Source organism: Amphiura filiformis, unplaced genomic scaffold (genome assembly GCF_039555335.1).
Source record: "Amphiura filiformis unplaced genomic scaffold, Afil_fr2py scaffold_87, whole genome shotgun sequence".
Classification (NCBI taxonomy): domain Eukaryota; kingdom Metazoa; phylum Echinodermata; class Ophiuroidea; order Amphilepidida; family Amphiuridae; genus Amphiura; species Amphiura filiformis.
In genome coordinates, this window is record NW_027305551.1 from 1 (window position 1) to 26,010 (window position 26,010).

The 26,010-nt window shown below is 36.7% G+C and overlaps 1 protein-coding gene across 1 annotated transcript; it reads left to right on the top strand.

Annotated features, from left to right (window-relative positions):
* The first annotated feature begins 554 nt into the window (after window positions 1-554).
* LOC140144847 (uncharacterized) lies at window positions 555-14,462 on the top strand. Its single transcript, XM_072166651.1, has 6 exons — window positions 555-559; window positions 2,181-2,251; window positions 10,601-10,707; window positions 11,364-11,428; window positions 12,530-12,621; window positions 13,801-14,462. The coding sequence occupies exons 2-6, from the start codon at window positions 2,227-2,229 to the stop codon at window positions 13,962-13,964; spliced, it is 453 nt and encodes a 150-aa protein (XP_072022752.1). The 5' UTR covers window positions 555-559; window positions 2,181-2,226; the 3' UTR covers window positions 13,965-14,462.
* The last annotated feature ends 11,548 nt before the right edge of the window (window positions 14,463-26,010 follow it).

Sequence of the window (26,010 nt, forward strand, 5' to 3'; positions counted from 1 at the left end):
TTTTAGAATGAAATAAATATGATCAAGTTTTGACAAGTGAAACATAGCTAAATCCAAATCCTTTAGTTAGTTTTAACTGACAATAACAGTCAAATTTTAATATTTTTGCAATTTGAGAGAAAATGGACCAAAAACTACAATTGTAGTCACAAAATTTTAAGACTTGGTACAAGTCTATAAAGCATTCAAAATGTTGATTAAGTTAGCCCATAATTTTAACATTTCATGTTATTTTTGATTTCATTGGTTATGAAAAAGTATAGAAAATGTTTTTTACCAAAAATTAGAATGCATAAACTTGAAATTAGATTTTGTACAAGTCGTTGGGCTTGATTGTCACAGCATACCTTATGCCTTAAAATGCATGTTTTGGGCCCATATTTCTAAAAATTGACCAAATATTAAAATTTGACTTTCATTGCGCTTAGAACTAACTAAATGATTGGGATTTATTTATCATTCATTTAGAAAAACAGGATTTTTTAATCCAAAATACTTCAGTGCTTTATTTCTATAATAGGGAGTAACCCTGACCCTTATCCTAACCCTGGAATCACAACACAAGTTACTAATTGAGGAGCAACTTTGTTATCACTGCCACTGACCCCAACTTAACCATAATACCAACCCTAATCTTTTAATCCTAACACTAATGCTGCACGGTTTCATACTTTCTGCCACTTGCCGCGTTATGCTTTGACATCATGCCGCTTGAACTTTTCTGTAACAAAGAGGCATTCCACTGAGTGGTAGAGGCATGACTATGAAAGCCAACTTTGCCGCTCAGCACCGCCAAAATCGTTTCCTGTTCTCGTACATCAGAGCAGTGCTGCTCCCGAGTTGAGGGTACATGCCACAAAATAGCTTTCCATAGACTTTACGTGCAAAAAAGGGGTCACGTTTTAGGCTATAAGTCGAGTTACGTCTTACTTTGAAATATATATTTGATATCATCTTAATCAGAACAAAATTCTGCATAACATATCTGAAAATGACACCATATTTTAGGTCTACTTTTTGAGAAAAATAGCGCTATATAAAAGACCCGATTTTCCCGTGTTTACGTCCGACTGCTAACCGCGTTTTGACCTCGTGTGTTCATGCGCTCATCATCGTAAATATCACTCAAATTTTCGCGTTTTCTGTTCAAATTAGTAGAGATCACATTCACAAGTTCTAGCAAAACACGATTTGCAACACTAAAATTGTTAATATTGTACCGATTTTGCACATTTTTTTATGCAAAGTTGGGACTATAGTCGTGATAAACTTTTACCGGAAACCGCTTCACACGCGGATTTAGTGGCATGCACCCTTGACTTGAATTTAACTACCATTTGGGCAAAGCGGTTGAGTGATCAATATATCTGGTCACCACTAGCATTTCTGGTGCGACTGCGCAGTGAAGCAATGCAGCAAGCAGCAGGAAAGTATGAAACCAGCATAACCCTTGTCCTTACCCTAAACCTTAACCCTAATCCTAATTGTAACACTAAACCCAAACTACAATCCTTATTTCTATCGGTTTGGTGGTGGTAATAATCAACTTGATCCTTGTTGGCTTGATGAAAGCTATATGCCTTTTCAAATTGGCAGTGTCCGCCTGTGGCAAATTGAGTTACTTTTAGGTGACACTTAAAGGGGCGTGGTCCAATATTTTCATGTTGTGTTTTCTATTTTACATTGAGGCCTATCATTAAAACAATATGTTTAAAAATTTTGAGTTGTATTGCTCCAGCGATTTTGACATGCACTTCTGGAGTGGTAACCACAGTTCACTATGTTTTTGTTGACAGTCACACCATCTAAACAAAGCATCACCCAGGCATTAATTTAACTGGGATATTGAAGGGTGGGGTGAGGCTGTCCAATGGGTCAAGGACCTTTAAAGCTAAGAAATACAATGATTTTTTTTTCAAATAAAAAACAAACAAAAAAACAATTGTGTTACATTTGCTCCAAAAACAAAATGCATCTGGTAAAATATTTTTACATAATATCTCTGCATATCTGATTAAACAAACACATACAGTACAAATAATTGATAAGCACTTATCAAGAAAGTCTATTGGACATATCATTTGGGATGTCTTCAATTAATGGCTGTCAATAAGTTATTATCTTAAATAAATGACACCACAGTAAACAAATTATTCTTTTTGTTCCTCTTATATTTACAGGTTTAAAGTCACATATACATTAACACTGAAAGACACAGAATTTGTGATGGATTTTGCAGTTGAAAACAAAGGTGAGATTATCATCAAAACAAACATGTTGTCCTTACAGAAACAGATGTAAACAAGTCATGAAAGTGCAAGTGTAGGTGGGTGCCCAGGTGGTGTCTTTTGGGAAGGCTGAAGGTGAAGGGTTTACTCCAAAAACATGAAAAATCAACTTATTTTGTAATTATTAAGCTATTTAAATTTAACAGAAATATTTATCATCAAAACAAACATTTTGTCCGTACAGAAACAGATATAAACAAGTCATGAAAGCACAAGTGTAGGTGCATGCCCAGGTAGTGGCTTTGGGGAAGGCTGTAGGGTTTACTCCCAAAATTAATTTATTTTGTACTTATTTGATTTGTTCAAATTTGACAAAAAAGATCAAAAATCATACTATTTGTCCGGAATTTTAAATTATTTCTGTTCAAAATGAAGGTAAATTTGACAAATTCTGGACAGTTTTCTCAAAATTTGCTAAATAAAACAATACGCACTTTCGTAGATTTTTGAGAACATTTTGAAAAAGCATATCTTCTCCTGAAATTTGCACCCCAAATCTAAACTGAAGTTGGGGAGGTTTAAATTGGCTGGATTAGGCTGATTTTGCATGACTTTGAAAATTTTAATGCTAATGCACTTTTTCAATTGAAATACATACACCCACTATGGAAGACATGCCTTTAATCACCCACACAGGGGGTGTATATTTCAAATTGAGTCACCATTTGAAATTCATGGAAGTTTAAGGTTGGTCTTAACCCTGGAATTATGGAAACTTTCGGGCCTCATAACTGCTAAATTGTTGGTCTAAAGTATATAAAAATATACATATTTAGGATGGCAAAGACTTGATAAATTCATCTGTGAGGTTAAAATTGGGCCAAAATGCTCATTTTGGTCCAAAATCTTAAAAAAACTGTTTTTTTGGCCCACTTCTTTTTCGTTCAATGCAAAAAAAAAAAAATTAATTGGGCCAAAATTTGTTATTATTGATTTTTAAAAACTAGGTAAAAATATCTAGGAACTTTGTTTTTATTTTTTTGACTTTTGACCAACTTCACCAAAAGTATTTGAAATTTAGGTGAAAATCTGGTTTTTTTTATTATTATTTTTTTTTAATTGAGCATTTTTTGACAATTTTTGGTCAAAATTAAAAGCCCAGCAGTGCACATAGGCTCCCTTGACATGATATAGAAATTATGCACAGACAGAAAAGCCCCCCTCAATTTCTACAAGAATATTTTCATGAGGTGAAATATGAACTCTTACAACTTCCATTCAATTCGGCAAAGCCTTGTTGAATGGAACAGTCTATATTTCACCTCATGAAAATATTCTTACCATTATAATCACAAATATTCAATATTCAATATTTGTACACCATTGAAAAATTTGGTACTTTTAAATGCACCACATTCATTTCATTATATATGAATAGTATGTACTAGCTACATTGGTTCTTGAAGTTCCCTTCTAAGATTTTGCCAAAATAAGTATTGTCCATGTGCATCAGCACTCCACATTAAACACTGTCCATTGTTGATCAGTTGTTGTATCAGAGGAGACCGCCTATCATATGGGATGTGCTCCAGAAATACAAAGATCAGGGTGCTGTTATCATCTCTGGTACTTTGCCATTGCGCTATGTCACTCAGTTCCGTATAGCACCCTCTATCCTCGGCAAATTGAAGCGAGAGTATCACAAGTATTTTACGGCTGTTTTGAATGATTTGAAAAACTCGCTGCTAATTCCGTCGAGTGCATCTCCGACTCGGAGTGAAAGCTTAAAATGCTCTGAAATATTGGGTACAAGTTCGCCATCTATCCAGTCTTGGTCTACTCTATGGTAGCTTACATATGCATCATATTGGGGCACCGATGGGGGAAGAACCTCCTCATTGTGGTCATTGGTATCAGCGTCGTTGATGAGACGGTTCTCATCTTGCCTCTTTTCCTGCTTACATTGATGATAAATTATCATAACTACACATATGATGAAAAGTAAGCTGCAAGAAGCAGCTACAGTGATTTTAATCCAATTCTGCTGATCAGGATTACAATCCAAATGTACATCAGTAATGCATAACCCATATGGCCAGTCACAAAGGTAACTTTCATCATAATTCTGAAGATATACGATTTGGTCTTCATGAATCCACTTGATCAATACTTCGTTATCACAACTACAAGATAATTCATTGTATGTTAAATCTAGTTTAAGTAAGGTTGGATGCTGCAGTAATGCTTCTGAGATTACTGAAAAACTATCATGACTCAAACTTAAAATCTCTAAGCTAGGTAAATTGTCCAAATTGGTGATTTCTTCATTGAATTGTTCGTATATGTTCATGTAACTGTAATTAAGAAATATCAGATTTCTGAAAACTGTGCCGTTGAACAACATTGGATATGAAAATTGATTGTTACTAGCATCCAGATATGATAGAAAAGGCAAGCTATTCATGAATTTGATCAGGTTGTCATTAAAATTGAAAATGTTATTGTTACTGATATCCAGAACCTTCAGCTGGGGTATGTTGAAACTAGTCAGCGTTCTTTCAAAATCATAATATATGTCTTTCAGATACAAATGTTCCAAAGAAGGTGCATTGAATTGTTGAAATCCTGTTTGAAAATCGGTGTGACAGTATGAGAGATTCAGTGTCACAAGATGATGACATTCAACAGTCTCAGCGGTTACCATAGCAATTTCAAGGTCATAATCATTTGCTATCTTACTAGCATCCAACATTGTAAGATTAGGGAACCTCTGACATAATGTTGTGATATTATGCCAACTGAAGAGATATTTAGACTCCCTCATGTGTAACTGTTTCAAACGTGGTAGCAAACACGTATCTGGTATAGAAATGCTATAATATGTTACATCTAAGGTTTGAAGAGAGTACATTGGACACAGGTCACTTTCAAATTGATACGAACTTTGAAAATCATAAGAAACATTCAGCAGGTGCAATGAATTTTGGGCTGATAAACTCAAGTTTCCTACCATATCACCAAAAGATGTTATATGCAACTCTTGCAAATTGTACAGACCTCTGAAAGTTTCTGTGGTAGTGTTTAGTCTATAATATGTGTTCCCACGTAGACGTAATACCTGAAGTGTCGGAAACCATTGAAATGGTGCACCACGAAAGGAAATTTCATAGTAATATGCGGGGTACGTAACAATATATTCAAGTTCAAATGCATGCAGTGATATATTTTGGTTGGCTAACAGTTCAAACGTAGTTGAATTTATTACTTCAAGGTAATGCATATCAACGGCATAGAAAGTCAGTTGCAAATTCTGAAGTGACGAGTTTGAAAAGTTTAAAGCTTGCATAGCCGTATCTATATCTGGATAAATATCTACACGCAGACTGGTGAGATTTCCAAGTAGTGCATATGAAATATCTGGTATGTGATGGTTTTGGTCGGATGTGAATGGATGAGAATAGCGAAGCGTTTGCAGAGGAATGTTCAAGATGCATTCATTGTTGATATCGGTGCTGCTACCATATAGTTCTAAAGTTTTCAGCGCTTTTAGCGAACAGAAGTCATGCAAGTCATAACTTGGACATTCTGATTCTACTAGATGGCGTTCATTCCACACTTTTAAGTGTTGTAGCTCACTCAGATCAGTAAATAAACTTGTCATCTTTTCACAGTCATAGAACCCAGTTAAGTTGACTACTAGGTTAAGCAAAGAAGTGAGATGAGTAAATGGGGCTGCAGTGTCTGTTAATAAGTCTTGGTCAAAGCTAATAGTGAGATCCAGTAGGCCATTGAGTCTGTCAAATCCTGCAGCACTCATAGTGTTTATGGTATTGCCAATAAGCTTGAGCGTTTGTAGATTACTTAATCCCTTAAAAGCCTCATCTTCTATTCGGTATATATCATTCGAAGATAAATCCAGATGTAGCAGGTCGCTAAGTCCATTGAAAGCCGTATGATTCACAACAGTTATATTATTTGAGGACATGTCTAATCGAATTAGGCTCCTGAACTGGACAAAATCGGGGACAGCAAGCAACTGATTATGAGATAGGTCGAGGAACTCCATGCTCGTAGCGTTGACATGAGATAATGGCGGCATAGAAACTAGCTTCCTGTGAGCACAATCCAGATTGGTGTAGTTCCATGCTTTACACACAAGATTTCCAGCTGGGTTAGCACAAAACATTGGCTTTGTTACAGTACCTGATGAATTCAGTGCATACAGCAGGAATAAGCAGACAAACTTCCACACAAATGATTTCTGAGCCATTCTGAACTTGTATGGCTAGGGTATTAAAGCAAAATGCTACAGAGAAAGTTGATTTTGTATAAAAATGATCTGCAGTCATGTGATTGTGAACTATCACACCTTTGTTCACTGTACTGGAAAGTAATGAAAATAACTTCTGTGCAAGTTGAAGGTCAGCCACCAGGAAGTGAATTCACCTATATAGACTATTGAACATTTGCAATAAATAGAAACATATAGGTCCTCTACAGAACGGGTATTTCCAGTTACACTGTAAAGCATGATTTTTTCGTGGCATTAAAATTTCGCATTTTGGAGAGAACCCATATTTCTGCAACATGATTTTTTCGCAGATTTGTATATTCCCTAAATGTAGACTATAGGAAGAAAAAACAATCATGTGCATGAAAATTTTGCAAATATCGACTGCACTGGCTAAATTCCCGAAATTTTCATATGCATGAACATTTCATGTTTACAGTTGAAATGGGGTATATACTCCCGATTCCAGAAAAATACAGCACTAATTTTTATGAATTAAAAAAAACATGTCTTGTTTTGCTAAATGAAACATAGCTAAATCCTAATCCTTTAGTTAGTGTTAACTGGCAATAAAAGTCAAATTTTCATATTTTTGCAATGTGACGGAACATGGTCCAAAAACATACAATTTTGCATGTTTTCTTACAATTGTAGTCACAAAATTCAAAGACTTGGCACAAGTCTAAGCATTCAAAAGTTTGAGTATCGGCTATGAGTTTGCTCGTAAATTTAATATTTTATGTTAATTTTGATAACTGGTTGTAGAAGATCATTATTAGAAAATGTGTTTTCCTAAAATTGGAATGCATAACCTGAACTGAAATAGTCTTTGTACAAGTGTTTGGGCCTGATTGTCACAGAATACAAAAAATACCCTAAAATTCATGTTTTGGCCCTTTTTTAATATTTCCATATATTGACCGAATATAAAAATTTGACCTGCATTGCCTGTTAGAACTAACTAAAGGATTAGGGTTTAGCTATATATATGTTTCATTTGACAAAACAGGATAATATTTTTAGTCCCCCAAAAAAATTAATTGTGTATTTTTCTGGAATCGAGAGTAAGCATTGTCGGTTCAGTAGAGAGATTGCGGAGAGGCGTTCACTGCAAACGCCATACGGGTTACGGATTTCTGCATTTTGCGGCAGAACGTCATAGTCCCGTTCACATCCAAACTAGCCTCCTACACAGCCAGTTTGTGTCGGTCCTAACGCTCGTCGTTCCTAGTAAGTTCGTGATAGCCACATAGAGTCTGAACCAAGCCTACGTGTAAACGCAATTGCAATCATGATGGCGCTATACTGAGACAAATAATCTAAAGGTAATAGGAAGCACCCATTGATTCACCTTGGGTGCATCGAACCAGAGAAGATTATCTTCTTTCATCGCTGGCTGTATCTATAATGCTCTAAGCCTATGTTCACACGTGTATGCTATTTGTCTAAATAATCTAAACAGAGTTTGGTGTTGGATGCCTAGGAAGTCTTGGTGTATATTATTCAATAACAAGAAACAAACTCCATTATCATATAAATAATACCCTGTTTACTTTCTAAAGCAAAATGAAAATAGATAATCTAATATGCCTAGTTCGATTACTACCCAGCAAACACAAATATATTACAGAAAACGTTAAATGTCGGGTTAAAGGTTATGTGAGGGTCAAGGGCATTAAAAGTTTTATAACATTCAAAAAACCCTTTGTTCTAAACTTGCTGATAAACGTTCTAACACAATAGACACTTAAATATGTTTGCCAAATGATATTTTACTATAGCATTTCGAACTTTGGCTTAAACTGTTGTTGTATTATTTTTTCAGTATAACACGAGTTTTCATGATTTTTATATAAACATACATTGATATGTTATCAAAAGCGTTTTAACTAAAACCAAAAACACATGCATTATCATGTTTTAAAAACATTTTGGAGTTTGCTGAATAGTAATCCATAAGCAAAACACTTTGACAGCTGTTTAATGCACAACGAAAAAGCAAGGCGAAAAATAGCGTTGCACAAACTTCTGTTCCCCGTCCCAAACAGACAATTATACGCATTTATGCCGTACCACGACACAATCTTGCCTAAAAACCTCTTATAAGCTGATTTTTGACGGCATTTTCCACACACAAATGAATAGGCAATCTGCCCGTTCAATTCAGCGTCGAAAAAAAATCGAAATTTGTTCACTTCTTCTTGTCTATCGCGATCAAATTTTAACCCCAAAATGGATTTTATTACATGTCGGACTCTACTTGTTCTATAAGGATACTTTGATTCGTTTCATAACATGATAAACATAACATTTTTCTGCATTTTATAATGCGTTTTTTGTCATTTTGGAGCGTCATTTTTGCTACCAACCGCAACGTAATCGCCTTACGGTAATTCCACGATTGACCAATTCACAATAGATTTCACCGTCTAGAGGGCATAATAACCGATTTTCGACTAATGTAGCTTGCCGTTCGCGTTCCTGTGTCACGTTTCACGTCAATTTCGCAATCTCTCTAATATGTGTGAAAATGCAACTTTGGACTTCCTGATCACAAAGAGTTAATCTGTTATCTGAGCATAGTGGTATAAAAGAAATATGTTCATTTCTAAAACTATTAAAATGTTGTGTGCTGCTATGCATGCAGGGTCTTAGCTAGAAATTGAGGGTTGCCCATCATTTGAATAAAAGTGCCTGTCCTAATTTGACCTTTAAAACATTTAACAGACATCTATAGCCCATTGGGGGTTCAAAGAGTTCAAATATGTGCTGATATGGCCTTGTTCTACAAATTGGGTCTACTATAGCTTATCAAAACATACAATTTATAATATAGGCCCCTAGCATCTGTCAAAGGCATTAATTTTGCCTGTCCCAGGAGCAAACTGGACGGGTGGCTAGCTAAGACCCTGCATGCATGTTTTTGAAAACATGATGATTGAATTTTACAATAAACTTATTTTTGACTGAAATAAGAAATTGAAAATAATAACAAGGCATTTTGAATTATTTGTCAGAAAGTATCACATGAATTATTTGTTGTTTATGGATCACAATATTTTTTGTGTCACCTCAATCAGTACACACTTGATATAACGTAATCAAAATTGTGGATTGCCAGCCTCAGCTGGAAGGTCCAGTTTGCAAAGCGGTGTGTGTGGGGGGATGTCAAAAATGTTAATGGTCATATCTCCACTTCTAACATACATGTACTTATGCCAACCAAACCTGATGATAATAATCTTTGGGTCAGGGGACATCAGGTGGGTGGAGAGATATCTGATGTCTAAGGTCATCTAGGGGTCAAATGGGGCCACAATGGGTCAAATTTTAAAATTGCTCCGATTGGGTCCAAAAGTTGACATAAACCGGAGGACATGTTAAAATCAAGGGGAGGTCATTTGAGGTCAAAGGTCCTGCAGGGGTCAAATTTGAAAATAGCCCAGATTGGGTTCAAAGTTGGTGGACATGAACCTGATGAGAATGGGAACATCATAAAATAAATGTGGCTCACCAATATTCTGTGACTTAATAATAGCAACCACCAAGATCCATGCAACCAGAGAACCACAAAGTTCTAAATTTTTTAATTTCAATTTTCATTCATTATTCCTTCATGCTCGATGAGCTACAGATTGTCAAATATCTAATCACTTCGAAAATTGATCAAGGGGATACCTTGGTGTGGGGGAAAGTGTAGTGGAGACACAAAGGTTTTTTTCTTAATCTTAACCCTAATCAGTGGACGATCCACTGAACAGATTTAGAGTTGGTTGGGGAGAGGTTAAAATTGACTGTTAATTTGGTAGATTTTAGGGGGGTGGTACCCTGTATCACCTCTGCTAGTATTCCTAACAAATGGGGTTGGCAATATGTGGGATCGCAAAGTGGAACATATGACACATTGTGCTATTCTAGTTGAAATCCATACACCCCTGTGGAAGACATTACCTTAAACTTCCACACAGGGGTGTGTATTTCAAATGGAGTCGCCCATCTTTTGTTTCATTTGTTTCCAGGTATGTAAATGATGTGCTTGCTATCAGTAGTAATATGTTGTCTTGGTTTTGTTGATTTTTAGGTGACCAAGCATTTAGTTTCACCGCTCTACTACATACCTATCTAAGAGTAGAAGATGTTACCAAGACAACTGTATCAAATCTGAAAGGACTCAAGTATGTGGATAAGGTGAGATGAAGAAATCAAACTGACTGGATTGAACAAATAAACAAACAAACCAAGTAGTATTTAGCTTCATGGATTCCTGTTTTATGTAAGACAAGATGCTCAGTGGCGTAGCCAGCTCTTTTTCAGAGGGTGGGCAAATGGGGGGGCAAGACAAATGTTAAGGGGGGGGGCAAAAAGTACAAGAAAAGGCCTAAAAATCTTAAATATCAGGGCGGTCACCATCCCACGGGGGGGGGGGGGGGGCAAGCGGGGGGAAAAACTTTTCACAGGGGGGGGTAGCTGCACCCTGGCTATGCCACTGGACATACAGCAACAGACTGGAATAAATTACATGGGGACATCACCATTTTGGACTCTATCAAGGGCAGAATTAGAAATTAAAATTAAATGGGGGTATGTCATCAGCATGAGCACTCACTGTTGACAAAAGTACACTTAACCTGCCAACTCAACCAAGACAATACAAGGCATGGGCAAGCCCAGTTGAAATCTACACCCCTGTAACATAACCTTGAAATCTCCCACACAGGGGTGTAGATTTCAAATGGAGTCGCCCATTCAGGTAACCCCATTTGAAATACACACTCCCTGTATGGAAGATTTCAATTGGACTAGCCCAATCCAATTAATATCCATTTGCATTCTTTTTGCTCTAGGTGAAAGCTGGTGACATGTTTACAGAAGACAGGGAGTTGGTGTCTTTAGCTGAAAACTATGATAGGTAATCAGCTGTTTTATTTATTTATTTTTTTTTTTATTTTTTTTTTCAAAAGTACACATGTTACAAAACAAGATGGATGCAAAATTATTGTATTACATATTTAAGGGATCTAAAATGAGCGTTTATTATGCGTTTAGACAGTATTTTTTGTGGGACATGAGAGCACCTCAGACCTATCGAATTGCATTCTGAATACTGAAGCATGTCTTTCTGATATCAAATAATTTTCATTTTTTGAAAATCACAATATAATACAAATTTTATGACAAATTATAAAAATTTGATATTTTTCAAATTTTGATATATAACAGTCCTCGAAGTAAATTATATAAATCTAATGATATATTCTTTAAGTGTATGTAGCAGGGAGGAAAAGCCGACGGTCAATTGAAAATTTTGGCCTTTCATATTGAAGATATGGATTTTTTTCCCAAAAGACCTAATTTTTTTGGTGTTTTGGGAAAAAAAATCCATATCTTCAATACTGAAAGGTCAAAATTTCAATTGATCATCGACTTTTCATCCCACCTACATACACTTCAAGTATAAATAATCAGATTTATAAAGTTTACTTCAAGTACTGTTAAATATCAAAAATATCAATTTTAATGATTTGCCATAAAATGTGTATTAAATTGCGAATTTCAAAAATTAAAATTATTTGATATCAGAATGACATTCTTCAGATTCAGAATGCAATTTGATATGTCTGATGTGCTCTAATGTCCCAAAATAAATACTGTCCAAACGCTCATACCCCAGCCCTTAAATCTTCAGAACATATCAAGCTGCCCAATACAAGGAGGAACATGACTTACACAGAAATGCACAGATCTTGCACATGTATACAGGGTGATGGTCATTACCTAAACTTATTTACATCATACTTTAACTTTAGTTAGTGATCATTTAGAGAATGACAGAACATGATTTGCACAGGGTGTATGTGATAACAAAATTTAATAGATTAATTTTTTATTATAACGCAATTATAATTCAGTTGAAAATGACAATAGTCTTACATTGACAAACCTTAATTTCATTCTGAAGGACTGAAAATGAGAGAACTCATTGTATACTTTTTTATAAAATCATTTTCAGGGTGTACCAGAATACTCCTGATGAACATGTGGTCATGGATGGAGAATCTGGTAGAACTGTGATTGTGAAGAAGACTAATTTTCCTGATACAGGTAAACCATTATTTACATCTAGACACAATTGACCTTTTTCGGTAAAATCCCATTAGCCTTTCTATGGGTAGACCTGAGATGCACATCATTTAGCGAAGATTGTTACTGCACATTTGAAAGCTGTGTGATGTGTGCACAGAAACTATGTGCACATTGTCATGACGACATCACAGCCCGGGCATCACAGGTCTACCTGCAAAGGCTCATGGGATTTACTAAAAAGGTCAATTGGTATAAAATGGTGGTTTACAGGTTCAAAATTTGGAATTGGATTTGTGAAAGAAGAGATGAGACAATATGGTAAATCTGCCATTTTGGTTTGTCATGCCTGGAGACTGAAATAATGTACCTCTAGCATTTATCAATAATTTGCATCCAAATTTTAGCGCTACAAAGCTTTGTGCGCATTGCACTGAGCATACATTACTGGCAAAATACATAAGATGCACAATGCAAACAAGCATGCACTTTGAATCGAAGATTACTGGGCACCAGGCCCATAGCCACAATTTTTTGTGGGGTACGGATTTTCCCAATGCAGACCTTTTCAGGAGAAATCTTCATTATGACCAACAGTAGACCTTTATCCCTTCTGCAATTGATATTTGGATCCTATTTTTTTAAACAAATTATCCCTTCTACAGAAAGTTGCATGATTTGGGGTATAGTTAAATCATTTTTTTTAATATTCAGATTAAGGGGTGTGTGTGTGAAATAATCTTGAGGTACACTATTTTGCACTCTATGCGTGACACACAAACATGGCAGAGTCCATTCTAATCTTTGGGTCCAATCTCATTGTTTTAAATTGAATTAATTACTAAGAGAAACAAAAAGTCATGGCAGTTATGTGCTTATTTGCTTATGAAGAAAATCTTGAAATTTTCAACAAGGAAGTGACTTTCTGGTAATATTTGTGCAAGGATTTGGTTGAGAGAGAGGGTAAAAAAACAAAAGCTTGTTGGCTCAACATATCTAGGGTGTGCATGCAAGAAGGCCTATCTGCAATAGCTGCCCTGTAGACATTTGACAATTTCTGCTATATTTCTATACATCTAAAAATATGACTATTGGCAGCTATCGCAGATGGTTTAGCCTTGCACTATAACCCTCAACAATATTGCCATGCTTACAATTTGGATTTTTTGATTTTTATTTGATTTTTATTTGCTTTTACAGTTGTTTGGAATCCATGGGCAGACAAAGCCAAGGGAATGTCTGATTTTGGTGATGATGAATATCCTAATATGATCTGTGTAGAGGCAGGTCATGTGTCGTCTGCAGTGACCTTGACCCCTGGTGACACGTTCCATGGCAACCAAGTATTAAACATAGTGCAATGACTGAAGGAAGACACGGTGGCACCAAGTACATGTAGGCTGTAAATATGGTGGTACAGGGCAGGCAGCTTTATTGGTCTTACATAATGTTCACCTGGAATTTGTTCTTCAAATTTGTGGGAAAGTTCTTTCTTATCAAATCTCAAACACACAACTCAACTGCTTTTCTTTTTGGGAGTGAAATTTCTAGGGCTCAGTGCAACAATGCCTCATCTGCATTTTTGGTGAAAATGAGATTTTGGTACCAAAATTTTCAGAAAATAATGAGCTTTGTAGTGACAACAAAGCGTTTATTAATTTCCAACCCAACTAAAGCCACACCACAGACCAGTGAATCATAGACTTTTTATGTACAAAGGCCTGGTAGTGCAGAATTCTCTAAATGTAATGGCGTTTAGGCAGTGTTTTACACTGAGTTCTTGATTTGTAGGAAAACAGTACTAGTACAATTACAAGTACAATTCTTGTTAATCAATTGACAGTGTAGTGGTATTATCTATACTATTAAAGAGGAACTTGCCGATAATCGATACTTTGAAGAGGAACTGATCGATTCATCGGTATCATGTCAGAGATTATAGATGACAAATAAATTAATAAATAGATAAATAAATAAGTTCTAGCATTTCCAGATGCATGGTAATTGCATAGATAGATAGATAAATTAATAAATACAAATAATTATTTGGATTTATTTGGTGGATCAACCAATGGTGGCCCGTCATTTCGTTGCCATGCTATAGGCCTCGCACATTAATACGCACACACGCATAACAACCCAGCGAGCGAGGACGCGTCAACCTCAAGACCCAAAAATGGCAGAGACGGTACGAAAATTGCGACAGTAAATGCTATTACCGTTAGAAGATTTTAAGTAGTTATCATATTGAGGAGGGTCACCGACCATGAGGGGGGGTTGATGGCGCAGTTTTGCGGTCTTCGTCGAATTTATGCAATTTTCCTGTGGAATTTTCTAAATTTTCAGATCTGTCGGAGGCACATGCCTGTCCATATCACGCTACACGCAACTGATTTAAAGGTATGTAAATTTGTAATTTGAAAATTAATTTTGAGTTTTGATGCGTTTGACTATAACTCGAGTAGGCCTAGAGAGGAAGAAAGACAGAGTAGGAGAAAGGGAAAGAAAAACCTAACGTAAGAGATATAGATAGAAAAAAAAAAGACACAGAGAGGGAAAATGAGAAAGAAGTAAAGAAATGATGTGAGCAAAAGTAAAGAGAGATAGACGGACTGAGAACGAAGGAAAATAAGAAAGAAAGAAATGAAAGGAAAGAAAGGTTTAATGACAAGGAGCCCTGGCGAGAAATAAATAAATAAATGGTGGGAAAGGGTAGGAATGAAAGAAAGTGAGGACGGAAGGATGTGTCGAAAAGAGATCAAAGAAAACAAAAAACGAACGAAAGAAAGAAAAAAAAAAAAACAAAAAAAAGAAAGGAAGGGGAAGTGACAAATGGAAAGAAAGAAGTTAAAAAGTATGGCCTACCAAAAATACGCAAAATGGATTTGTGTTTTGGTCAAATTCTAATATGCAAACACGCGTTATTGGGCTGGTAAGAGCGATACCAATTGCCATAATTACCATTTCCCCACCCCACCACCTGAAGTTACGCCTCATATGTAACTCAACCTTCTTGAAACCCAATGTTGCTATAGTAGTATAGGCCTACTTGATGAAACAGAAACAAATTTAAAAGAAAGAACGAAAGAAAGAAAGAAACGGCCACATACATGCGTGCAAAAGTGGAACAAATTCGCACGAAGACCGCAAAAATGGGCACTTTTTAGTATGGCCAAATATGAGGTTAATCAGAAAGCCACATGTACATATGTATACAGGAAAGAAAGAAAGAAAGAAAGAAAGAAAGAAAGAAAGACAAAGAAAGAAAGAAAGACAGACAGACAGAAAGAAAGAAAGAAAGACAAAGAAAGAAAGACAGACAGAAAGAAAGAAAGAAAGACAAAGAAAGACAGATAGAAAGAAAGACAACGACAGAAAGAAGACAGAAAGAAAGACAGAAAGAAAGAAAGACAAAGAAAGAAAGACAGACAGACAGAAAGAAAGAAAGAAAGAAAAAGAAAGAATGAAAGAAAGAATGAAAGAAAGCAAGAAAGAAAGCAAGAAAGAGAAAGGGTGAGAGAAACGAACAGAAAGAATGTGAAAGACAAAAAAAGAGAGACAGACAGACAGAAAGAAAGAAAGAGCTAGAGAGAGAGAGACAGACAGACAGAGAGAAAGAAAGAAAGGGAACAAGCAAGAAAATAAAAAGGAGAGAAATGGAACGAAATAACGGGAAAACAGTGGTGTGCGCAAAGGGGGGGGCAGGCGGGCAATTCCCCCACTTTTGGGAAAAAAATGCCCTTCACACTCCTAATCAGACTCCATGCGGGGGAACTGAACAACCTCCCCCCTTTCAATGTGCTGCGCACGCCACTGCGGGAAGCAAGAAATGGAAAGAGATAGAGAGAGAAACTGAGCTTTAAAAGGAAAGACAAAGAAAAAATAAGTCAAAAGGGTGTTTAGTACAAAAATTACGCAAAAGATTATGCTAAAGGAAATCGTTTGCAAAATGGAAGCAACAAATGGTACCACATCACTGACCGAGTAGGCCCTAATAATTGAGCTGTTAAATCGATACCAATTGTCATAATTACCATTTTCCATCGTTTATGCTAACCGCTCCCGTTACTAACCGCTCCCGTTTACTCATCTAGCGGGGGCCCGCGCGAAGCGCGGGTACCCGCTAGTATGTATAAAAAGAAAGTAAGCAATAAAATCAAATATAAAAGAGTATATTTTTTCTAAACTTACATAGATCTTATTATAATGTTAATACATTATTGGACCAAAGTATTGTTAAACAAAAAGCCCCGGCTGGCCAGTTCTCCAAAGACGCACTGACTTACACCTGTTACTTTGATGATAGACAGAACAGAATGGATACATTTTAACCTTGACTAATTACCTAAGGAACTTAGACCAAAAGCAGGGCTTCATCTTAAAATGGATTTTTAAATTGGTTACTAAACCTTTGAATTATGTTTTATTGTCTATGACATCTGTGAAAAAAATCCACACTAATATGTATTTTTAATAATTCTTGGTCAAGGTGGAACATACCTGTTGCGTACATATAGCATACTTAGCGTGTATGTGGTGTAAGGCACGTTGCATGCAATCTTCTGGACCTCAGTGTTTATCACAGAGCTGCATGTGTGCAAGTATTCCACCATGGCCAAGAATTATTTAAAATGCTTATATAAGTGAGTATAAACCTTAAATCGTCATGTTCATTTTTTTTTATTGAGGGAATGATTCATATTGTTATGAACATGACAGAATGCCAAATAAGTTCACTAGACCATTTTTCACCCTGATGTGCCAGTGACGTCTTCGCATTGAAACAGCTGTTTTCGCTTGCGCATCTATGCAGCGTCTTTATGCGCATGTGTGTGCACACCAGCGCTTTGAGCGAATGCTAGCCATTTTAGGCTGTGCCTAATGAAATGTGCAGACGTAATTGCCACATCAGGGTGAAAAATGGTAAAAGCTATTCCTATCCAATATGTGAGGCACATCAAATGAAGCATTTGTATTGTTTTATTCAGTCAACAGAGGGCAACAGTACTGATTGTTAGCAGTGAAAGGTTTCTTTTGGGCAATATGCCATGATCACAATGATCTAAACCTAATATAATGCAAGTGTCAATTTGAAACTTGAACCTACCCACCTTTGAGCCTCGGCATATTATCAACGTCGATTTGATGCCGATGATTGAGGTTAACAAAAGTATGACCTCAATCATCGGCATCAAATCAACATCGATAATATGTTGAGGCTTGAAGTGGGTAGATCAAGTTTCAAATTGACTTTTGCATAAAGCAACAGTTTTATCAGCCACTATTTCTTGTAGGTGGTGGACTTGTATATGTTTCAATAATATATTAAATGAAATATTTTCACAACCTACACAATAAGCTTGTGTGAATTGCTTTATTTCTATTTTAGGCACAAAGCACTGTATTTTAACCTCTGAGTACAAAATATTTATAATTTTTATTGTCAATATAGCAGTTTTATTAAAACTGATGCTATCTGCAGTAGGTAGCTGTGTGATCATAAGCAGGGACAAGTGATTTGCGCGGAACTTTTTTTCCACACAATTGGCTATTTTTTTCCTATGGGCAGGGATACATGATTTGCACTGAAATTTAGTGAAAAAAAGTTCCGCGCAATTGGCTATATTTATCCGCGCAAATCACTTGTCCCTGATCATAAGCATTTCTTTTCTACAATAGATAGCATTGTCAAGAAAACAAGCTATTTACTCCATATCAAAAAGTATTGCAATGCTATCTACAGTAGATAGCAGTTTGATCTGAAGTATTGCAATGCTATCTACAGTAGGTAGCAATTTGATCCGAAGTATTGCAATGCTATCTACAGTAGGTAGCAATTTGATCCCAAGTATTGCAATGCTATAGTATCTACAGTATATAGCAATTTGATCGGACGTATTGCAATGCTATCTACAGTAGGTAGCAATTTGATCCGAAGTATTGCAATGCTATCTACAGTAGATAGCAATCTGATCAGAGGTATTGCAATGCTGTCTACAGTAGATAGTAGTGTGATCAGAATTATTGCAATGCTATCTACAGTAGATAGCATTGCAATATTTCGGATCAAACTGCTATCTACAGTAGATAGCAATCTGATCAGAAGTATTGCAATGCTATCTACAGTAGATAGTAGTGTGATCAGAAGTATTGCAATGCTATCTACAGTAGACAGCAGTTTGATCCGAAGTATTGCAATGCTATCTCCAGTAGACAGCAGTTTGATCCGAAGTATTGCAATGCTATCTACAGTAGGTAGCAGTTTGAAGTATTACAATGCTTATATCATCAACCATCATCAACACACCTCATTTTAGCCCGGTTATATTTGGTGGAGAATCGGGCGTTCTTACTTTATTATATGTTAACGCATTCTCATACAAAAGCAATGGCAGCAGCGGATATATACCCCTCAGCAAGTTTACAGGGTATAACGATGTGGCGCCAGCAGTGTGGTTGGAGAAGAATGCTATTTTCGCAAATAGCAAGGGTTGGAACCCGCAACAAACTCTGACAAATGTCGGGCTGTACTGAGGTGATGCACCCTATACTTGGTATAGGCAATTGCCAAATGGGACAAGAAACAATTTGCAGCTTTTACAAGCTGCGTTTAACAACAAATATATGCAACATGATGGGCTGGCATGGGCGCTACGAGCTCAACTGGCCAAAGGAGTCAGTTGAGCAATACGCCGAGGACATAGATAAGCGTTGTGGAGAGCTTGACATTGAAGGCCAACAAATGTTGGAAAGTTTTATACAGGGACTCCGGCCCAAGATTAGGGCAAGTGTTATCAAGGACCAACCGGCAGGCTTAATAGATGCAATAAATGCGTCAAGGATTGCCCAATCATTAGCGCAACCAGATCCACAAGACATTGCTAACACTGTCAAGGCAGCAATTGCGGAAGAACTAAGTATAGTGAAAGAAGAATTGCCGGCATTAACTATAAATGTGACATCACCTGCTACGGACACAACAGCGCTCATACCAGCCTCAGCAATATCAGCCTCAACAATATCAGCCTCAGCCGTGTCAGCCTCAGCATTATCAGCAACAGCAATATCAGCATCGGATGCAGCAATATCAACGTCAGTCACGTCAGCAGTACTATCACCAACAGCGCCAGTCTTGTTACCAATACCAACAACAGTCATTGCAGCAACCTCGGCGACAGCAGCAGCAACAGCAGTCATGCAACAAGTGCGGTAGGTCTGATCATTTACCAAATGAGTGCTTTGCTAATAGGGTTACTTGTCATTATTGTGGGAAGCAGGGACATTTAATCAGAGTTTGTCGAGCAAGACAAGCAAATTTGTATTATCGGTCACAACGGCCTGAGTCTGTCCTGCTCAATTGGGCATATTACATTTGTATAAGGTGGTATAGTATTGTAATTCTTTTTGTGACGTCAAAGGATGACTTCACCCATTAACAAAGTTACTAACCAAAACAAGTTTTTATAAGTAGTTAACTCAACTATAATGTCTTAAAAGTACAGCAAAGCACTTTATTAGTAGGGTCAAACAAAGTCAACTGTTGTTTGGCCTTGCTAGGGTATGATCAGATCAAAACTTTCTCCAATCTATGTCATCAATATTCTCTGTATTAAATTGTGTTTTCTTCATTCACAATAGAAGTTATACTATACTTCCTGATACCAGTGCTTCAGAGTTTGGCAACACCAATGGACATTATTTTATAGCGAACTTGAATATATGAATATCCTAAAGAATGTGGATATTCTTTTCCGGAGCGGAGGCATATATCATAGGCCAAAGAAACTGTTGGTTATTACTTTTGTTTTGTTTATATATTGGTTATGATTATGACTACTAATTATTTTGTATAGTTAATTAACATGTTTTAGAAATGTATATGTTTTCCTATGTTTGCAACCTTGATGATTGATGAGTAATAATCACGATGGTCAGTCAACTTTGGTTCTCATGACTTACCTGACATAATTATGACATTCTTTTAGTAATTGGGAATTCTTTAAGGGGGTACTACACCCCTGCCCAAATTTGTGCCTATTTTCGCATTTTTCTCAAAAATTATAGCGCATTGGTGACAAGTAAGATATGTATATTATAGGGGCAAGGACTACAACTACTGCACTGGAAATTTTATTTCAACACTGACAACAGTTGTGGAGTTACAGTCAAAAATGAGGAAAACCAATATTTGATCAATAAATCAATAACTACTTGCCTTGAGTTGCTGAATTTTCAGTGCAGTAGTTGTAGTCCTTGCCCCTATAATATACATATCTTACTTGTCACCATTGTCACATTGTGCGATAATTTTTGAGAAAAATGCAAAAATAGGCACAAAATTGGCCAGGGGTGTGGTACCCCCTTAAGTGATTATGAACAAACACAATCTAGGCCATCGCCCTGATGACGTCCAGGGAACAAATGTTACTTTCATCCTTTTCCGAGTACAAAATTGTATATCATTCATAAGGTGGTTTTGCATGATTTCTTAAAAGAAGCTACCGCCCATCAGTTTCTTAAGATTAATAGTACAAGCAGGGTTAATGTATCATGGTAAAACAATAGAGATGAGTTCTAGGAAAGTGATGGTTTCCTACATGATGATTGGATGTTTAAGTTGGATGTATTAGTGATGTGGGTTAAGAAATGTGTTTTGAGAGTCAGTTCAGTTTTGGAAGTTGAAGAAGAAGGATCACTAAATAAATATCACAATCAAGCAAAAGGAACATCAACTTTGTATTTTCATTGTAAATTCATCAAGTCTCTACCTGAGTTAATTCCCCAGACCATCATCAACACACCTCATTTTAGCCCGGTTATATTTAGTGGAGAATCCGGCGTTCTTACTTAAATATATGTTAATGCGTTCTCAAACAAGAGCAATGGCAGCAGCGGATGAGCATAGGTATATACCCCTCCGCAAGTTTACAGGGTATAACGATGTGGCGCCAGCAGTGTGGTTGGAGAAGAATGCTATTTTCGCAAATAGCAAGGGTTGGAACCCGCAACAAACTCTGACAAATGTTGGGTTGTACTTAGGTGATGCACCCTATACTTGGTATAGGCAATTGCCAAATGGGACAAGAAACAATTTGCAGCTTTTACAAGCTGCGTTTAACAACATATATATGCAGCATGATGGGCTGGCATGGGCACTACGAGCTCAACTGGCGGAGCGGCGGCACGGGCCAAAGGAGTCAGTTAAGCAATACGTCGAGGACATAGAAAAGCGTTGTGGAGAGCTTGACATTGAAGGCTAACAAATGTTGGAAAGTTTTATTCAGGGACTCCGGCCCAAGATTAGGGCAAGTGTTATCAAGGACCAACCGGCAGGCTTAATAGATGCAATAAATGCGTCAAGGATTGCCCAATCATTAGCGCAACCAGATCCACAAGACATTGCTAACACTGTCAAGGCAGCAATTGCCGAAGAACTAAGTATAGTGAAAGAAGAATTGCCGGCATTAACTATAAATGTGACATCGCCTGCTACGGACACAACAGCGCTCATACCAGCGTCAGCAGCCTCAGCAATATCAGCCTCAACAATATCAGCCTCGGCCGTGTCAGCCTCAGCATTATCAGCAACAGCAATATCAGCATCGGATGCAGCAATATCAACGTCAGTCACGTCAGCAGTACTATCACCAACAGCGCCAGTCTCGTTAGCAATACCAACAACAGTCATTGCAGCAACCTCGGTGACAGCAGCAGCAACAGCAGTCATGCAACAAGTGCGGTAGGTCTGATCATTTACCAAATGAGTGCTTTGCTAATAGGGTTACTTGTCATTATTGTGGGAAGCAGGGAGATTTAATCAGAGTTTGTCGAGCAAGACAAGCAAATTTGTATTATCGGTCACAACGGCCTGAGTCTGTCCTGCTCAATTGGGCATATTACATTTGTATGAGGTGGTATAGTATTGTAATTCTTTTTGTGACGTCAAAGGATGACTTCACCCATTAACAAAGTTACTAACCAAAACAAGTTTTTATAAGTAGTTAACTCAACTATAATGTCTTAAAAGTACAGCAAAGCACTTTATTAGTAGGGTCAAACAAAGTCAACTGTTGTTTGACCTTGCTAGGGTATGATCAGATCAAAACTTTCTCCAATCTATGTCATCAATATTCTCTGTATTACATTGTGTTTTCTTCATTTACAATAGAAGTTATACTATACTTCCTGATACCAGTGCTTCAGAGTTTGGCAACACCAATGGACATTATTTTATAGCGAACTTGAACATATGAATATCCTAAAGAATGTGGACATTCTTTTCCGGAGCGGAGGCATATATCATAGGCCAAAGAAACTGTTGGTTATTACTTTTGTTTTGTTTATATATTGGTTATGATAATGACTACTAATTATTTTGTATAGTTAATTAACATGTTTTAGAAATGTGTATGCTTTCCTATTTGTGCACCGTTGATGATTGATGAGTAATAATCACGATAGTCAGTCAACTTTGGTTCTCATGACTTACCTGACATAATTATGACATTCTTTTAGTAATTGGGAATTCTTTAAGTGATTATGAACAAACACAATCTAGGCCATCTCCCTGATGACGTCCAGGGAACAAATGTTACTTTCATCCTTTTCCGAGTACAAAATTGTATATCATTCATAAGGTGGTTTTGCATGATTTCATAAAGGAAGCTACCGCCCATCATCTTAAGATTAATAGTACAAGCAAGGTTAATGTATCATGGTTAAACAATAGAGATGAGTTATGGTTACCTACATGATGATTGGATGGTTAAGTTGGATGTAAGTGATGTGGGTTAAGAAATGTGTTTTGAGAGTCACTTCAGTTTTGGAAGTTGAAGAAGGATTACTAAATAAATATCACAATCAAGCAAAAGGAACATCAACTTTGTATTTTCATCGTAATTCATCAAGTCTCTACCTGAGTTAATTCCCCAGACCATCATCAACACACCTCATTTTAGCCCGGTTATACTATCTACAGTAGATAGCAGTTTGATCAGAAGTATTACAGTGCTATCTACAGTAGATAGCAGTATGATCAGAAGTATTACAGTGTTATCTACAGTAGATAGTAGTGTGATCAAAATTATTGCAATGCTATCTGCAGTAGACAGCAGTATGATCAGAAGTATTACAGTACTATCTACAGTAGATAGCAGTTTGATCAGAAGTATTACAGTACTATCTACAGTAGATAGCAGTTTGATCAAAATTATTGCAATGCTATCTACAGTAGACAGCAGTTTGATCTGAAGTATTGCAATGCTATCTACTGTAGGTAGCAGTTTGATCAGAAGTATTACAGTGCTATCTACAGTAGATAGCAGTGTGATCAGAATTATTGCAATGCTATCTACAGTAGACAGCAGTTTGATCCGAAGTATTGCAATGCTATCTACAGTAGATAGCAGTTTGATCTGAAGTATTACAATGCTATCTACAGTAGATAGCAGTTTGATCTGAAGTATTGCAACACAATTTACAGTAGATAGTAGTATGATCAGAAGTATTGCAATGCTATCTACAGTAGATAGTAGTGTGATCAGAATTATTGCAATGCTATCTACAGTAGAAAGTAGTATGATCAGAAGTATTGCAATGCTATCTACAGTAGATAGCAGTTTGATCAGAAGTATTACAATGCTATCTACAGTAGATAGCAGTTTGATCAGAAGTATTACAATGCTATCTACAGTAGATAGCAGTTTGATCAGAAGTATTGCAATGCTATCTACTGTAGATCAAATGCTATCTGCAGTAGATAGTGTGATCAGAAGTATTGCAATGCTATCTACAGTAGATAGTAGTGTGATCAGAATTATTGCAATGCTATCTACAGTAGATAGTAGTATGATTGGAAGTATTACAATGCTATCTACAGTAGATAGCATAGTAATACTTCTGATCAAACTGCTATCTACAGTAGGTAGTTGAAGTATTGCAACACAATTTACAGTAGATAGTAGTATGATCAGAAGTATTGCAATGCTATCTACAGTAGATAGTAGTGTGATCAGAATTATTGCAATGCTATCCACAGTAGATAGTAGTATGATCAGAAGTATTGCAATGCTATCTACAGTAGATAGCAGTTTGATCAGAAGTATTACAATGCTATCTACAGTATATAGCAGTTTGATCCGAAGTATTGCAATGCTATCTACTGTAGATCAAATGCTATCTGCAGTAGATAGTGTGATCAGAAGTATTGCAATGCTATCTACAGTAGATAGTAGTGTGATCAGAATTATTGCAATGCTATCTACAGTAGATAGTAGTATGATTGGAAGTATTACAATGCTATCTACAGTAGATAGCATAGTAATACTTCTGATCAAACTGCTATCTACAGTAGGTAGCAGTTTGATCAGAAGTATTACAGTGCTATCTAGAGTAGATAGCAGTTTGATCAGAAGTATTGCAATGCTATCTACAGTAGATAGCAGTTTGATCAGAAGTATTGCAATGCTATCTACAATAGATAGCAGTTTGATCAGAAGTATTACAATGCTATCTACAGTAGATAGTAGTGTGATCAGAAGTATTGCAATGCTATCTACAGTAGATAGCAGTTTGATCCGAAGTATTGCAATGTATCTACAGTAGATAGCAATTACAATGCTATCTACAGTAGATAGCAGTTTGATCAGAAGTATTACAATGCTATCTACAGTAGATAGCAGTTTGATCAGAAGTATTGCAATGCTATCTACAGTAGATAGCAGTTTGATCAAAAGTATTACAATACTATCTACAGTAGGTAGTGGTGTGGTCAGAAGTATTACAATGCTATCTACAGTAGGTAGTGGTGTGGTCAGAAGTATTGCAGTGCTATCTACAGTAGATAGCAGTTTGATCAGAAGTATTGCAATGCTATCTACAGTAGATAGCAGTTTGATCGGAGGTATTGCTATGCCATCTACAGTAGATAGCAGTATGATCCCACATTTGATGGGTGCAGACCTGCCAACCTTTAATTCTCTGCAAATGGGATACTCAATGTTGGGAGTACATGTGCATGTTAACGAATGGGTACAAGGGCCCGCCTTAGGCAACACACCCCAGTGGAAGTTCACAAGAGCCTCCCCCATTCATGCTCCTAGGTTTTAAGAATCCTGCTTCTTAGAGAGTTTTATTATCCAAAATTGAAACTGTTCCGCCAAAATCGTGATGGTCGGCAAGTCTGGATAGGTGTACCATCAGAGCATGCATTAACATCACTATAACTTAAAGGGGGGTAACCCTATTGGTTTTGGATATGGATTGTCTTTAAAATTACATAATAATATCAAATATCGCCCCCTTTATGCTGCTTTGTGAAAAACGAGAGCATTTGCAGCGTAAATGTGAATAAATAGACAAATTTGCAATCCAATACCTTGGTATACGTGCATTGCATTCTGGGCAGGCAAG

What these genes read in the sequence shown, in the direction of transcription:
- LOC140144847 (XM_072166651.1), top strand. Translation starts at nt 2,227, where the DNA reads ATGGATTTTGCAGTTGAAAACAAAG. An exon ending in TTTTGCAGTTGAAAACAAAG is followed by an intron (nt 2,252 to 10,600) that starts GTGAGATTATCA and finishes GTTGATTTTTAG; the next exon opens with GTGACCAAGCATTTAGTTTC. An exon ending in GACTAATTTTCCTGATACAG is followed by an intron (nt 12,622 to 13,800) that starts GTAAACCATTAT and finishes TTGCTTTTACAG; the next exon opens with TTGTTTGGAATCCATGGGCA.